Here is a 16,359-nt window from a genome sequence, read left to right as displayed (position 1 = left end):
CGTGAAATATTTGGGAAAATGCCTTGATCCCTGTGTTCCAGTTTGATCACTGTGTGCTTCATAAGGCCTTTGTGGCTCTTCCTGCTTGTGTTCATTTTCAGTACGTACTGTATTTCATTTTGATAAGTCTGCATCTCCTCAAAAAACATCAGATTGCATGTTTTCTGCATATCAAAGAAGAGTCATAGTAAATCAGTGTGGGTTTCCTGGTGATAAATGCGGTCAGTTGTGGTACTTTAAGTTCCAAGTGCTTTAAGTTTTAGTGTGGATCTGTAGCTCACCGTTAAGACAATAACGCTAACTTGAATAATGTGTCAGATTAAGCAAAAGTTTGACTGGGGTACTCAGTTGAGGTTCAAGTTAACTATCACTGCTCCAAATTATAATAACTGACCTTGGCCCGGTTTCCCAGATCAGTTAAGTAGTTCTTAACAGCGAAAGACTTCTTTCAAACCATCTTAAGGAGCCTGTGAAAGAAGTCTTTCGCTGTTAAGAACTACTTAACTGATCTGGGAAACCGGGCCCTTATCGTTTGGTGGCTTCAGTTTTTTTTAGCACAATCCGAACCTTACAATCTGCAATCTCCATTTGTACAGCACATTTCAACAATTCAAGGTACTTCACATAATGAAAACATGAAAAAAAAAGAAAAAAAAGAGTCACAGTGCAGTGGCAATAAAGAAAAGTTAGACTTGTAATGAAATGTACATTGATTAAATTCAAATTAAGAATAGTTTAAATAATTCAGCCAAAGACAGATGAAGACAGTCACAGAAGTGGCAGCAGGATACCAATAAAGTTATTCTGAAACAATTAAAGGTTAACTTTTAAATGAGTTCAGGTTCAATAAACTCAGCTTCAGCATAACCCGGTTTCTTAAATTTACCGCTGATGATTTCATTAAAGCACAAAGTACAATCTGCAGTGAAATACATATAACCACATACATACATAGAGGGCTTTCACGTGACGTCACCAAACGGAAGTCGCCATTACGGAGATATACCCGCCAACCCCCCAGACCAAAACAAAGCCAGAGCGTCATAAACCGTAATCACAATCCGCGTGGAAAATGGTCAATTATTGCCGTGTGTACGGTTGTACAAATCGGTCTGACCGAGAAAAACACCTGGAGTTTTACAGACTTCCAAAAGTTATCACAAATCAGGGAGATACTTGCCGAACCTTATCAGAAGAAAGGAGACGTCTGTGGCTTGCTGCACTGAAACAGAACTTCACGGGCAAGAATCTTGACAACATTCGTGTTTGTTCTTCACATTTCTTGTCAGGTAAGTGAAAAATAAATATAATAATATAATAATCTACTGTATATTTAGCGTTATTGCTCGCCATGATTTATTCATTTCATAGCCTTACAACAGAGTTTCTCAAACTAAATTTCTAGCACCCTACTCTGCCAGTGTACAAATGGGGGTCCATTTGGTCCCAGTTGTACAGTGTTAGAGTTCAGTTAAGGACTAGTATGGGCCAATTTAGACCCACCTAAAGGAATTCAGAGTCCCTGGAATCCACTTTGAGAACCACTGCCCTACAAAGCCAAACTGCAATAATGTTGTTGTTGTTGTTGTTGTTTTTTTACAATTAGTGGTGAAATATCACACTTATGATTACCCATTTGGCTTGGCTTGAAAGCCTTTTTAAAATCTGTTTTATTTTTTTGGGGTTGTTCTTGCACCTCTAATTGTGGGGCTTCACAGTATCATATCAACACATTTAGTATTCAATTTTAAATTTATTTCTCATCATCACATGCAGGTAAACGTGCAGGCCTGTACTATAAAGATGATCCAGATTGGGTCCCATCGATTGCCATGACAGGACAAGAACTTCAGCCACCTAAAGAGTCTGGAACATCACGCCACCGTCGTCGTCTGAATAGAACCCAGAGAATTGATGCTGCTGCTGATAATGATAATGATGATGATAATGATGTTGATGACGCTGATGATGCTTATGATGCTGATGGTGTGTGCAGTGTAGGGACTCAGACTGACCTGACCAGTGAATTTATCGAGTCAATGAACAGAGAACTACAAGTTTTAAGAACAGAGAACATGGAGTTGCGTTCTGATGTGGCACGCTTGTCTACTTATTATGACCAAAATTCATTTAAAGATAAAGATGAAAAGGTATTGTTCTTCACTGGCCTTCCAACATGGCAGTTATTGTTTGTACTGTACACCTACCTTTGTCCCCACCTCCCTGTTAAGAAAGCCCTCGATCCATTCAAGCAGCTGATGCTGACATTAATGCGGCTAAGACTTAATGTGTCTACAACCTTCCTGTCATATCTGTTTAACGTGTCACTTTCCACTGCTTCTAGGGTAGTCACTGATGTAACAGATGTTATGTTTATTCGTTTGAAACCACTCATTATATGGCCAGAAAGAGAAGAGTTACAAAAAACAATGCCAATGCAATTCAGGAAACACTTTGGGAAGAAATGTGTTGTTATTATTGACTGCTTTGAGATTTTCATTGACCGACCATCTAACCTTATAGCCAGAGCAATGACATGGTCTTCCTATAAGCATCACAACACAGTCAAGTTTCTAATTGGTATAACACCACAAGGCACAGTCTCATACATTTCAAAGGCATGGGGAGGAAGAGTGAGTGATAAATACATTACTGAAAACTGTGGCTTTTTGACAAAAATTATTCCTGGTGACTTAGTCCTTGCTGACCGTGGTTTTAATATTCAGTCTACATTAGGATGCAGGATGGCGCAATTGAAAATACCAGCATTTACACGTGGGAAAACACAGCTGGCACCGGTTGACCTTGAGACCACAAGGAAGATTGCTAATGTTAGAATCCATGTTGAGCGTGTCATTGGTAGTGTGCGCCAAAAATATAGTATTTTGGGTGGGACATTGCCAATTGATTTTTTGATGTGCAAGGACAGTGATGGGTATTGTACCATAGACAAGATTGCACTTGTGTGTTGTGCTCTGGTGAACCTTTGCCCAACAATTGTTGATTTTGACTAAGTAGCAGATGTTTTTATTTTTTTATTTTTTATATATATATATTACACACACACTTGTCTTATTCTGAATGGAAAAGAATAAAAAACAAGTGCTCTACAGTGATTCGTGGGTCCTTTACTGACTTATTTCTTATAGCTGTATGAGCCATTCGCTCAGTAATTCATATTTCTTATAGCCGTATGAGGCATTCCTTAGTATTCGTTGACCATTTGAGGCCTTCGTTCTCTCTGACTCTTATTTTGGTAGCTTTTTAAAAAAGTAAAAAAAAAATACTGTGTTAAAAATGTTAACATCTGCATAGATGTATCAATAATGATTTATTGATAAAGACCTTTTACGGCCCAAAGATTGGTTTGTTTTGTGTGATACAACAGCATAGAATTATGAGAAGACATTACTTGAAACCGTGAATCATCATCACAACACTTGAATAACTACACACCTGTATATAACCTGAGTTTGACAGCTTTATTTGTCACAAAAGCATACCAATGGCACTTAAATTTTGAATAAAGTACAAAATAAATAGAATTTTCTCAAAGGTACATTATGTTTAAATACCAAAACACACCAGTATAACACACCAGTATAACAACAAAATGCATGCAGTGCTTAACTACACAACAGTGGCCTACTGGTTTTTTTTTTACCTTTCATTTTCTACGTTTTTTTACTTGCCCTGGCCCTTTTTGACAAAAACTGAGGTAACTTACGGCAGTTAAGACAATACCATTTACCTTTAGGTGCAACTTGAACATTAACACATGAATAGTGAAACCATTGAATCTGACATTTGTCATAATCACAACAAATCATTTTACCAAATTCAACCTGGTCACAGAAGCAGTAGGTCTGTTCTTGCTGACTGGCACTTGTGGCACAATCAGAACCATGTGATTCATCAGAGGCATGTGCCCCAGGTTGTGAGGAAAGAGATAAGGCTACTAAAGGCTCTGAAGAAACAGATATAGCTACATCAGGTTGTGAGGAACCAGCCATGGTAGATGAAAGCCTAGTGTAGTATTTGCCAACTAACTCTGGCATAATGGCTGTGTCAAAAATGCGCTTGCTTTTCTTGCATATCGTGTCCCAGAACTCTTCATCAAATGTAATTAGTTCAACATGCAAATCTTTCTCTGTCCAAACAACAAAATAGGCAGATTCCAGTTTGCACACTCCAAGTTGAGTTTGCACCTGGTAGAAATACTGATGCTTTCTATTTAGTTTTAGTTTTCCATCATCATCTTTCTCCAAGTAGGATACACAATCTACCATGTCGTTTTTGACACAGAAAGGACATTTAACTTCAATTACACTGACACCACAACAATCACAAGAAACAAGTCCATCTGGGGAAGCTCCCGAGAACGGCACACTTGGATTTATAAAGAAACCTGTGTTTTCCGCTTTCACATTTTCATGACGTTTCTTATGGTCATTTATGAAGATATCACGTGCAAATGTCTCGTGATCACATCCCCAGGTCATGGCTTTTGAGGTGAATTTGTATGACTCAGGATAGCATACACTTTTGATGAGGCTCTGTGCTGGTTTGTTTGGATCAGTGCAGCATGCAGTTTTCATTTTAGATGCTGTAATTCGGCCAGCACGGAATCTAAACCATAGTTTAGAGGAAGCTTGATCCCTTGTAGCTACCTCAACTGCCCTTGCTTGCTCCTCAGATACTGAAATATTAATATCATTGCAAATAGACAAAACATCACTGTAGTCCATGTGAACTGCTCCTTCGTTTCGCAATTCAGTCAACACCACTGGAAAGTTTTCACCTATGGGTTTTGGAATAAAACTGTCTGAATAAGGCTCTATCAGTGACAAAATAGCAGATTTTGTTCCACTTGTGCTTAAAGCACTAAATAATGACGACAATTCATGACTAGTTGGCTTTGGTGTTTTACTTATTTTGATAGAGTGATCACTAGCACTTTGTTGTGTTTGTTTGTGTACATGACCACCACTATTTCTCTCTGCTATTTTACTTTATAGGTCTTAGCTGCAGTGAAGTCAATATTTTCACACTCCTTGTACTCCACCTTTGACAAGGCAGTAGGCAACATCCAATATGCCTTTTCCTGGGTCACTGTCTTTGAGTCCCTCAAGTTTATAATTTCTTCAATCAGAAACAACAATGCAGCAACGTGTGTGCACACTTCTCCGAGACCAGCAACACACGTACAGTGGGCTCCAAGAATCCGACCCGACTTCTCAGCAATGACCCATGGTTCCAGAGGGGTTTCTCTTATTGACTGAGAATGAAGCACCTGAATAAAAGACAAGAAAAACAAATATAAGCTTGCAAGAATAACATATAACTCATCAATTACTTTTTTAAATAAATGACACCATGTAGGCTTATATCACTGTCATTTCATAGTGGGGTCAGCCCCCAGGGGTCTTTGAGTTTGAGGAGGTCGACTGATTTGAGTGTCCAAATGGAACCAATTTAACATAATGAAGCCTTAACTCTCATACTGTGTTAAAATAATTAGTGTGATCTGTAGATGACAGTGGTTATGGTTGTTGAGTATTGCATCAAACTGGATATCCTTGGAATAATAATATAGAGAATCACTACACCAGGGCTTCTCTAAGTGGATGGCAAGGACTCTGTGGGTTCATTTTGGAGGGTCTAAATTGACCCTTACAAGTCTGTAACCCTGACAGTGTACAAATGGAACCAAAAAATGTCAGAGCCTGGTTTAAAAAAATGTGTAATTATAGATTATATAATTCTAGATGCAAAAGATAAGTTGATCTATTAACGACGTTACCTTAGCTTTCACGATGCACCGTTCATGGAGTTGTTGATACATCAGCTCTCTCACCCATCCGCACACCATCTGGTTATAAGCTTCCAAACCTTTGTAGGCTTTTAGATCCTCAGCTGTGTATGGGCTTGGGGAAAAAATTAGGTAATTCACGATGTCAGGATATTGAATCTTTGGCAGAATAGTCGGGTCATCCGTGGTCCACGTTGTTTGCTCCAGCTCGTACGGATCATGGCCACCTAAAAGGTTTAATTTATCTTTATACCTCGCCCTTTCTGGAGGACCAAGTCCTTCCCGGTATCGGGTATCTTCCCCACGTTTTGCCGAGGTTTTCCGTGGTTTTGACATGGTCAAATTTTACATGTTAGCTTTGTTATTGTAGTTCAACCTCCCGCCCTCCAGAGCCTCCACTCTGCCTACAGATAATGCCTCCGCAATGGCTGCCGGGTCGCGGTACCGCCCATTTCGTGACGTCGGTGAAAACCCTGTATACATAGATGTTTGTGTGTGCGTGAGAACATATAAGAAGAGCTAACTAACTAGCTCCCTGGACTCACCTCCCGTACACGTGCAGCTGTGCTTCTACCGGATGTAAACAAACATCACATGACACCAAACGGTGTCACGTGACATTTGTAACACTGCTGTGAAACTACTCCATTTTGGATCCGTACACACTGCAAAAACCTCGCCGAATCTATGCGCCAGTTGAACCAAAATGGCGGCTCACGAACGACAGTTTCCACCAGCTTCCATTTCCGTCCGCGCATGCGCAGCGGAGTGACGTCACACCAATACAGTGTCGTCTGTTTTGTTTGTGTGGTTGACGAAACCTCAGACTGGCGTCAGCTCTGTTTTCGCCATTAAAATCCGGAGTTTTGGCCCTGAATCGGAGCCAACGGACAGGTTAGGTATGGGTGCCGGTCCGAGCAGCGAGGCGGAGCGGGAGCCGCTGCTGGTGCCGTCCTACGCGGCCACCAACAGCCCGGCGGTGAGCCGCGTGTACGGGCGGCGCTGGCTGGTGCTGAGTCTGTTCTCGCTGCTGGCGCTAATGCAGGGCATGGTGTGGAACTTCTGGGGGCCCATTCAGAACTCTGCCGCTCACGCTTACGGGTTCACACAGTCCGACATCGCGGTGCTGGTGCTGTGGGGCCCGGTGGGCTTCATCCCCTGGCTGCTGTTCATGTGGCTGATGGATAAGAAAGGTGAGCGCTGATCTGGGACACCGTGTCCCGGAGAGACATCTGGGGCAGGGGCGACTCCAGAACTGGTTACTAGGGGGGGCCAGAGGGGGCCACTTAAATTATTGATGTGGACACCGAAACAGGACTTTATTATACTGTTGTATACGGAGAGAGTGGCAGGAGAAAAATACAAATAATATTTTAGAGGAGAAAGATTTTTTTTTCATTATGCACTTCGAGAAAAAAGTCGAAATGTCGAGATTAATATTGAAGTACAATTTCAAGAAAAAAGTCGAAAAAAGTCATGCAGGAGAAAAAATATTTGAGAGGAGAAGATTTTTTTTATTGTGCACTTCGAGAAAAAAGTCAATGTCGAGATTAATGTTGAAATACAATTTCTAAAAAAGTTGAAATGTCGAGATTAATGTTGAAGTAAAATTTCAAGAAAAAAATCAAAATGTTGAGAAAAAAGTTGAAATGTCGAGATTAATGTTTAAGTACAATTTTGAGAAAAAAGTCGATATGTTGAGAAAAAAGGCGAAATTTCGACTTTATTCACGAAATTTCGACTTTATTCTTGAAATTGTATTTCAACATTAATCTCGACATTTCAACTTTTTTCTCAAAGTGCACAATAAAAAAAAATCTTGCCCTATCAAATATTTTTTTTCCTGCATGGCCCTAATACGTTGTAGTATACAGGCTCAGAAATACTTGTCTGCATATATATTAATGGTTAATAACATGTTGGTAAAAACCTAAGGCATATATATATGCATTTTTAATATATCATATATATTTTATTATATCATATATTTATTTTAATATATATATATATATATATATATATATATATATATATATTATTAGGCTCAGAAATACTTAAAGAAACGCCTACTGATATGCATTTTGCCCAAATGATTTGGGATGAAACACATAACTGACGATAGAATCTATGTGACCGGCAAGTGTTTTTTTTTTTTTTTTTTATTGAGGCCAGTGGGGTGGCCAGCAAATTTGTAGGTGGGGCCATGGGGGGCCCCACTGGTAGCGCCACTGCTTCCAGGGCAATGTCAAATGGTTTGATAAATAAAACACAAACAAGTTGAGCGATTCTGCCTGGAAACCAAGACTGTAAAGGATGTGTTCTGTTCCAAAACGCACTTATCTTTCGGTTTACTTATTATAGGGGTTTTTGCTATTGCAACATATATTCACCCTGGTCATGTATTTTTTCCGATTGCTGGTATCAAATTCATAAAATCTGTCTGTGTTGTTGTTTTGGTGACTTAAACAGACGAGAAAGCAGATTTGCCTGGGAACTTAATTTGTCAGGCCAATATTGTAAAAAATGAAAATCTTCTTAAATGTTGCTTCGAATTGCACTGCCCTACAAACTGATGGACATAACACATTTCCCAATTCCAAAGTCCAATATAAATATAACTGTAAAGGTATAACATGGAAAGCAGCAATCATTTCTCATATTTAGGATGCCAAAAATGACAAATGGTGGACATTTTTGCTAGTGATTTACTTATATCATAACTTGATTTTCCTTTATCAACTTTTAAATCAATTTCAGTTTGCAGAGAAGGGTTTATCTGTGTCCAGCATTACGGTTTGTGAGTCAGAGCCATATGAGCCAAGACTGTTGGTAAGATGGGTACGTTTTGAACAACTTTTAATACTTATCTAATAATAATCTCTTTTGCTACTTTTCTTATTCACTAATGACAGAATAATTTATTGAGTGGTATTCGGTGATGTTAAGGAAATGCTCTTGGCTTGAATCTCTGAGTCAGAGTGCACTCTACCTGCCCACTTCCTCAGCGTTGCCTGACTGACATAAAGTACATAATAACGTCACTAAACTGTCAGATGACCAAATCACAGGATTAACATAGCAACAACTCATCAGCTAGATTCCAAACAAGCAAACACTTGCCAAGGAATGATAGTATTACGTCTTGTGACGCTGATTACTCAGCAGTTAAGTCTTCTGAGAGTTTTATTTGCCTGATTTAATTGTAGGTTTGTCACAACCTGCTTGCTTCTTTCAGTAACTGGTAGAAAATTGTTACTAATAAGCTGCAGAGTTCCTCGTGAGACCTCTAGAGATTACTTTATATCCACCTTACTGGTAACATTATACAGTGCTGTGACTTTGTTTAAAATGTATGCATGAATGCCGACCGTGGACATCTGCATATTTCTGTGTACATCATTCGAGCACTTGTTGATATTGACTCGCTTGTCTTGGCTTCAGTTTGTCATTTGGGAAAATGCTTTGTTCCCAGCTGAAAGGTGCTCTTTCCCCAGAGGTAGAAACTGTTTTGAGCGCCACTGCTCAACGCAATGTTTGTTATTTCCAAGGAGATTTATAAAATAATATCATGTCATGCTGAAGAGAACTTGAAATACTGGGAAATATATATGGCTCAATGAATGACGCACATAAACTGTATTTTCTCATGGTGGAGGAACTGTCACAGAATGCTGACCCAGTCAGTTGGATGTTGTAAAGCTTAAAAGGCCTGTTTGCAGAAGTTAGTTTCTCTGAAATAGGTTACTAAGGCTTTGTGTAACGTATAACTGTCTTATATGGTCATCTGTACTTTAACCTTGGACAGTGGTTATTTCAAAGTTATCTGGCTGTTGGGACCAAAAATGTCACTTGGTGTTACACAAAAGTCTTCTACAGAAAGAAATTATATAGTATGAGTACATTTTGAAAAAGTATGGATAAGGGCATAAAAATGCTTGAATATGTGAAACCCCAAAAAACTACTTCAGCAAAAAAGTGCTGAGCAACAACCCTTTCCTCTTCAGTGAACTGTACCAAAATGTTGGTAAAGGGGGAGGTGCGGGTACTTATGTACATCTCCATGTTAGTTACCTGTTAGTCTGAAAACAGAGGAGCAGATTCCAGAGTGCCTTTCATGACCTTTACAATTTTGCTCCTGTGGACATTTATAAACATTTGTAAATTCTCTCTTTTCACTTTAGATATTTGATGATCATGACCATTATTGATTAATCTTTGGACATTTATTTTTATTGATTAGTGTTTTTTTCCCCACTACGATTTAACCAGATTAATTTACATTCCTATGAAAAAAAAAAAAAATATTGATCATGATGAGCATGCAGGACTTGTGACATTTTGTTAAAACTGCATATTGAGCATGCAAGGTAAGCAGTACCGCAAACTGGTCTGACTGGTCACATTGTTACAAAGTTGACATCATGTTATGGCGCTGGGTAAATAAATATCCAGCATGCATGTGGGAAATGTATCTGGAAGTATGACATCATCCAAGGTTTTTTGAATTCTCTTTATCCTGCAGATGTGCAGTTTTTTTTTTAATACTGCTTATTACATTTTGGGGAATCAGTGCATACTGGGAGTGTCAAGACCTGGCTCTGTTGTGTTGTTCCCTGACTTGGGCTCAGGAACAGAAGTGGCACCAACCGTGATGCGTGTCGTAGCGCGGTCTGTACTCACTTCTGGAAAATCCCGCTCAACCTCATCTCGTCCTTGCCTCAGCAGTGGTAACGGCGGAAACGCCAAATAGAAGGAACATCGCCCCAGACATGTTAACCTGCAAGATTGTTACTCGGCATCACAGAAACGCTCTTGTAGGTCATTTCCACTAGTACCTACTAGAGAGGCACCGATCAGGATTTTGAGGGCCGATCACCAAAATCAGTATCTGCCGATCCTGATACTGCCGATCATCGATCACAGTGTGAAATCTGTAAAAAAGTCAATATGGTTGTCTCATGTACACAACACTGACATTGTATTATTAGATATCTAAATTAGGAGATGAGAAAGTATCATGAATTGACCACTGTTTTATTGCTGGCTTAGGCAATGTGCAATATTTCACATTAGACACTCTTAGAGATGATTTAGAATCATGTAGCTTATTAACGTAAGCTTTCCTGTGGTATTAAATGTGTACAACACAACGTGCACTACACTAACGCGGTCAACAGCAGACATGTCACTCTCTTAGAGTTGATACAAGATGTAAACTATAAACCTTAGTTTTCTTGAGGAAAAAGGAATACATCTTAAAATGAAAAATTAATTATGAATTATTAAGGTTTTCTAAAGCTTTAGCGGTAGCATCCACCGCATGTGAGGAAACTTATGAGTGAAGCAAAACTCTTCACACTAGAGCTACAAATGTCACCCGTGAATGCTCCTGTTCTTTATATAGTCCTTGACTTGAGAAACTTTCAAATGTCTTATCAGCTTCATTGTGTTGAAATTCTTTTATAAAAATCGGCCTCGGGGTATTTCCTTTGCAGCTTGTAAACTCCAAATTTGTTGTCCTTTTCGGACGTTGTAAAACTCCTATACTGGCAAGGCTGGTCATGCCCCCTTGGGACACCTGGGTCTGAGCTGTGGGAACGCACGAGCGGGCGGCGGGTTGTTATTGTAAACGTCATCGGATCGGCCTGCTTTGAACTATTATTTTGAGAACACTGATCAAAACCGATAGGGGCATTATCGGTCGATACCGATCGGTTGCCCATTGATCGGTGCATCTCTAGTACCTACTCGGCTCGGCTCGACTCTACTCTGTTTCAGGCAGTGGCGATTCCTCTAAGACTGCAAGGGAAGCTCAGCTTCCTCTAAAATGTCAAAAAATAAGTGGTCAAATATGTACTGTTGTGTTTACATTTCATTGACTATATATGCGCTAGAACGTGATCGCCTTTAGTTCAGAATCGGCCTCTTATCACAGTCACAGATGCGACTTCCTTTTCATTCATTCCTGCAGCTTCTCGTGCAGAAACTCAGCGTCTATGAAGCTGGAGTGGGTTGTTCCACTGCAGCCAAACACACCGTCATTGGATAAATGCTCGGTTTTGTCCCGCCCATCGGAAGCTCAGCTTCTCTGGAGGTCTATGGGGCAGTGGGCGTGGCCTCGGCTGGCCTGGACGCAGCGCTTCTGCATGATGATTGGATGATCTGTCTGAGGATGAATCCCTTTCTGATTGAGAGCGAAATGAGCGAATCAGCGATCTTGAGATATAAACACTGCCGGAGAATTTTTGTAGCTTCGTTCCGTCATTCCGAGTTGATCTGGAGAGTTTGGAAATCGTCGTAGTGACTTTTGTCTTTGTTAAAACGATAAGCAACACACTCAGCCACTTGTTTCTGGTGTTTGGAGACTACTGGTGTTTATTGGAGACTCTGACTTCTGTTGCTCGACAGTTATTGTCCCCAACGAGCAGCGGGTGCTGCTGTAGCCGCTCCACCGTTGCAAAGCATTCACAGCCGGAACGGAGGGTAGAATTCACATACAAATAAACTGACACAATTTATGATGTAAGGCAAAAATGAGCTTCCCCTCCTTAAAAGACCAGCAGCTGCCGCTGGTTTCAGGGGTTTTCCACTAGGTGATAGTAGGGGCTAGAACCCCCTTTTTTCTAACCTACTTGACCGGTGTTCCAACCGAGCTGAATCAGGCTGAAAATGCAACATCACAAGGCTGCGGGCTTATGATTGGCTAGAGAGTAATGTCTCTAATGAGTCACGAGAGCAACTCCGTTACACCCGGCAACAGCGACTGCTATATTTACTCTACAACTACACTTTGGTATGGCAAAAATAAACCTACTCTGTGGTGTAACGAGGAGGTCGACTCTTTTCTGTGCCTCATGGCCGACGGCAGCATCCTGAGGGAGTGCGGTGGGGCAACACGTATCGGGCTACCTTGCTATGAATGTCTGAGGCCCCGTTTCCACGTAGCAAAAACTGTGGTGTTTTCATGCGTTTTGGCCGTTCGTTTACACGAAAACGAAGCTCAAAGTCACCAAAAACAATCATTTCTGAAAACTCCAGCCAAAGTGGAGATTTGCAAAAACTCCATCTTACCGTTTGCTTGTAAACAGAGAGAAACGGACATTTAGGCTTCAGAACGTCACATTATGAGACAGAAACGTCACCAGCGTCATGTGTGCGACCTGTGTTTACAATTTGTTTGCTTGTTTACTTGTTTTATATTCTAAAATCACACTTAAAAGTAACTCCACTTCTCTGTCACTCCAAACCAAAGACTCTCGTTCATCTTGGAAGTAACTGGAAGTTACTCGTGTCATTTGTTGATGTTTTTTTCCAGGATTCTAATTGGCTAGCGTGACTTTATGCTTCTTGTTACACTGCCCCCTGTAGGTTTGGCTGCTCCTAGCACCCCTTAACTGCATATTTATGTGGGTTCGTGTAAATGGTGTTTTTTTCAAAACGTAGAGGGGGAAATATCTGTTTTTTGTAAATACCCGGCTATGTGGAAACGTGGCCTCACCCACAATGAGGTGGTACGGAGCTCATGAAAAACACCTGAGGCCGGTGCGATTCCAGATGAAAACTGTATAAAGGAAAGGGGCTTTAGTGGGCGACACGTGTGCACAGCAGGAGCAGCCTCGTGCTGAAACACTGCACGACAAGTTTATGTAGTGGCATAAACAAGACATTCAAATCCATTCCACGAACAGGAACAGAGGTGTCAGTATTACATTTCTCAGAGAAGTGTGGCTGCGCAAAGGGCCAATATCTTTCTCTACCCAGCTTGAAAGCCAAAAAAGAATGCTCAAGTTATAGGCAAACAAAAATGTATTAAAACACAACAGATTCGTGGAAAAGCAGCTCAGTCCATTTTGGAAAGGTGGGAGTTGTTATGCATGAAGGAACACAGGGCCAGGTGTTTCCAATCACGCCTAAGGTTTGCATCTTCAAAACTTCAGCAGATATTCACTCATCTGTAGACCATCACGTAGTATTGCTAGTCTTGTCACGTACATCTGTTCCTTTGCCATATTTGTTATATATTCCTATGTTTACAACCAGTCCTCCAGCCATCATAGATTTCCACATGTGCACTTGTTGTACACTTGTTACATCCCCACTTACTTTCACACTCCCTCTTAGTGATGATGTAAAGAGATCAACATTTTGTTTTACTGCCTGCTGTAGTCATTTGTATTGTTTGTTCCAGGTTTGATTGATTTTAATTGAGTTAAATTGAAACCTAAAAAATTTAAAAGTATTGCAACATTCTCCATAGGACAATATTGGGATACTATGACCACCTTTTTCCAATTAGGGTTGTCAGTATATATTTCAAACCATGTTTAACTGCTTTTTAAATATCTATCCACTCTCAATGGTAATTATAGCTTGAAAGTCAAAGCGTTCAAAGACCCAGAAAAGAAACAGGAACTCAAGTGAAAAGTTAAATCCTTTTATCGTGTGTCACTGTCATGTGAGTGAAAGTAAAGACTTCCATGTTCACTATGATGTGAGTTTTGTTCATATTTTTGCTGTCACTCAGGCAGTATTATACAAGGAATTATATCTTTTTTGTAGTTAGTATTAGTAGGCCCATACGTCCAGATGGTGCTACATGAGTATAAATATTGCAGTCTGATACAACAGTAAATAGCTTATGAAAGCTTTCACATCCATATTTCTTCTAATCTCCTTTTGCAAGGCAAGTTTATTAATATAGCACAGTTCAACAACACGGTGATTAAAAGTGTTTTACAGAGACATTAAAACATCAGCACATATGAGAAAATAAAAAGAGTGATTTAAAATCTAAACAAAAAGAAAGAAAGACAAAAGAACTTTAACTCCAAACACAATTGCTTCAGTTTTGTTTATCTGGAGAGAGTTGTGGCACATCCAGCCATTAATCTCCTCAGTGCATTTACCAAGAGCCTGCACAGGCCCTCGGTCTCCCGGTGACATTGTAATATATATATCTGTCTGTCATCTGCATAGCTATGGTAACTTAATTTGTTGTTCTTTATGATCTGTGCCAGTGGGAGCATGTAAATGTTAAACAGCAGAGGTCTCAGGATGGAGCCTTGGGGAACTCCACATACAAAGTGCTTTCTGTTCTCCAAATACATTTACATTTTTTTGGGTTCTCCATTGGAAAAGGGTGGCATGCCTTCTCCGGGTGGGTGGAGAAGTCCTGCCTCAGGTGGAGGAGTTCAAGTATCTCGGGGTCTTGTTCACGAGTGGGGGAACGATGGAGCGTCAGATTGACAGACGGATCGGTGCAGCGTCCGCAGTTTTGCGGTCGGTGTACCGGACCGTCGTGGTGAAGAAGGAGCTGAGTCGAAAGGCGAAGCTCTCGATTTACCGGTCAATCTACGCACCTACCCTCACCTATGGTCATGAACTTTGGGTAATGACCGAAAGGATAAGATTGCGGATACAAGCGGCCGAGATGAGTTTCCTCCCAAGGACGGATTATCATGACCACGGGCCCTGGACACAAACTCGCTATGGGCCCCTACCTAAAATAATATCATACGTGCACGGTGCATGGCCTCCCCAAGCACTCAGTTTGGTCTCACAATGGCGCAGAGAATCCACAATCAAACCGTGTGATTGTGGATGGCGGAGTGTCGGAGCGTGGGTCTCAGTACAGAGGGGGCGGAGCATTCTCCATGGGCCCTTATGATAGTCATTTTAACGTTCAACAACATCATCCTACCCATCAAACTACATTTATTCTCACTTTTATTGAGCTAAGCCTATAGGCCTATGCTGCAGAAAGCAGAGTAAAGTCACAAACTTGTTCAGAAGAACACACACACACACACACACACAGCTGTCAATCACACGGCGCTGAAAACTCAGTCACGGACTGACTCAGTTCCATCTTTGATACAGTTTAAATACAAAAAAAAAACATTACACAGTATATGTAGATAGATATAGACACAGCGGTCTATAACATCATTTCTGAGCTCTAATAGACTCGGCGGTCTAGTTGAAAACAACACACAGCTCATTCAAATAGGCAGGTGGTCAAGAATACCACAACATTCTGATAAAGAAATTATTTATGAAGGTTACACTAACTCACCAATGGTAGTTGACTCTTCCATAAAACTTTGTACATGCTTAATCCTCTTTTAAAGTTTAGCGCTCATCTCTTTCATGGCCGCAAATTTGCCGAGTCTGCAAATTGGCTCTAACTGTTAAGGCTGATTTATGGTTCCGCGTTACACCAACGCAGATCCTACGGCGTAGGGTACGCAGCGATGCGTGGAGGCTCTGCGTCGATTTAACGCGGAACCATAAATCAGGCTTTACAGCCATCAGCGCTGGCTCACGGCCCTGATGCGTTCAGGACAGTTGTAAAGTAAGAATTAGTTTACACTGACCGCACAATGCACATTTTATCGTAATTATAGCCTACAATTTACGATTATATATGAACGTATCACACAAAACGGGGCCCTATCATTGGGCCCTATGAGCTTGTAAATTTATTTTAATTTACACATAAAAAAAAACAAAATGTTTGAAAGCCGAGGGCCCCCATTGGCTCCAGG

At 40.6% G+C, this 16,359-nt stretch overlaps 3 protein-coding genes across 4 annotated transcripts in view; 1 reads left to right on the top strand and 2 right to left on the bottom strand.

The window, feature by feature from the left end:
- hspbap1 (hspb associated protein 1) overlaps positions 1–6,611 on the bottom strand; it is a 31,412-nt gene extending 24,801 nt beyond the window's left edge. Inside the window, exon 1 of the mRNA XM_061724300.1 lies at positions 6,358–6,611. The gene's annotated coding sequence lies outside the window, so the exon portion shown is untranslated. The remainder of the gene's footprint in view (positions 1–6,357) is intronic.
- On the bottom strand, positions 3,597–6,162 carry LOC133446350 (inhibitor of growth protein 1-like). 2 transcript variants are annotated; one of them, XM_061724364.1, is made up of 2 exons: positions 5,804–6,162; positions 3,597–5,293 (listed from the first exon to the last, which is right to left on the bottom strand). In XM_061724364.1, the coding sequence occupies exon 2, from the start codon at positions 4,746–4,748 to the stop codon at positions 3,675–3,677; it is 1,074 nt and encodes a 357-aa protein (XP_061580348.1). In that variant the 5' UTR covers positions 4,749–5,293; positions 5,804–6,162; the 3' UTR covers positions 3,597–3,674. Both variants share the same exon structure in this region, with proteins under 2 accessions (XP_061580348.1, XP_061580349.1).
- slc49a4 (solute carrier family 49 member 4) overlaps positions 6,591–16,359 on the top strand; it is an 89,692-nt gene continuing 79,923 nt past the window's right edge. Inside the window, exon 1 of the mRNA XM_061723159.1 lies at positions 6,591–7,005. Within this exon, the coding sequence (XP_061579143.1) occupies positions 6,714–7,005 (292 nt within the window). The 5' untranslated portion in view covers positions 6,591–6,713. The remainder of the gene's footprint in view (positions 7,006–16,359) is intronic.

This window comes from Cololabis saira, chromosome 6, assembly GCF_033807715.1.
Source record: "Cololabis saira isolate AMF1-May2022 chromosome 6, fColSai1.1, whole genome shotgun sequence".
NCBI classification, from domain to species: Eukaryota; Metazoa; Chordata; class Actinopteri; order Beloniformes; family Belonidae; genus Cololabis; species Cololabis saira.
The sequence above is the reverse complement of the archived record's forward strand: the minus strand, read 5'-3'. Positions and strand labels throughout refer to the sequence as shown.

Excerpts from the sequence above, each read along its gene's own strand:
- LOC133446350 (XM_061724364.1), bottom strand. The coding sequence starts at position 4,748 with ATGGACTACAGTGATGTTTTGTCTATTTGCAATGATATTAATATTTCA.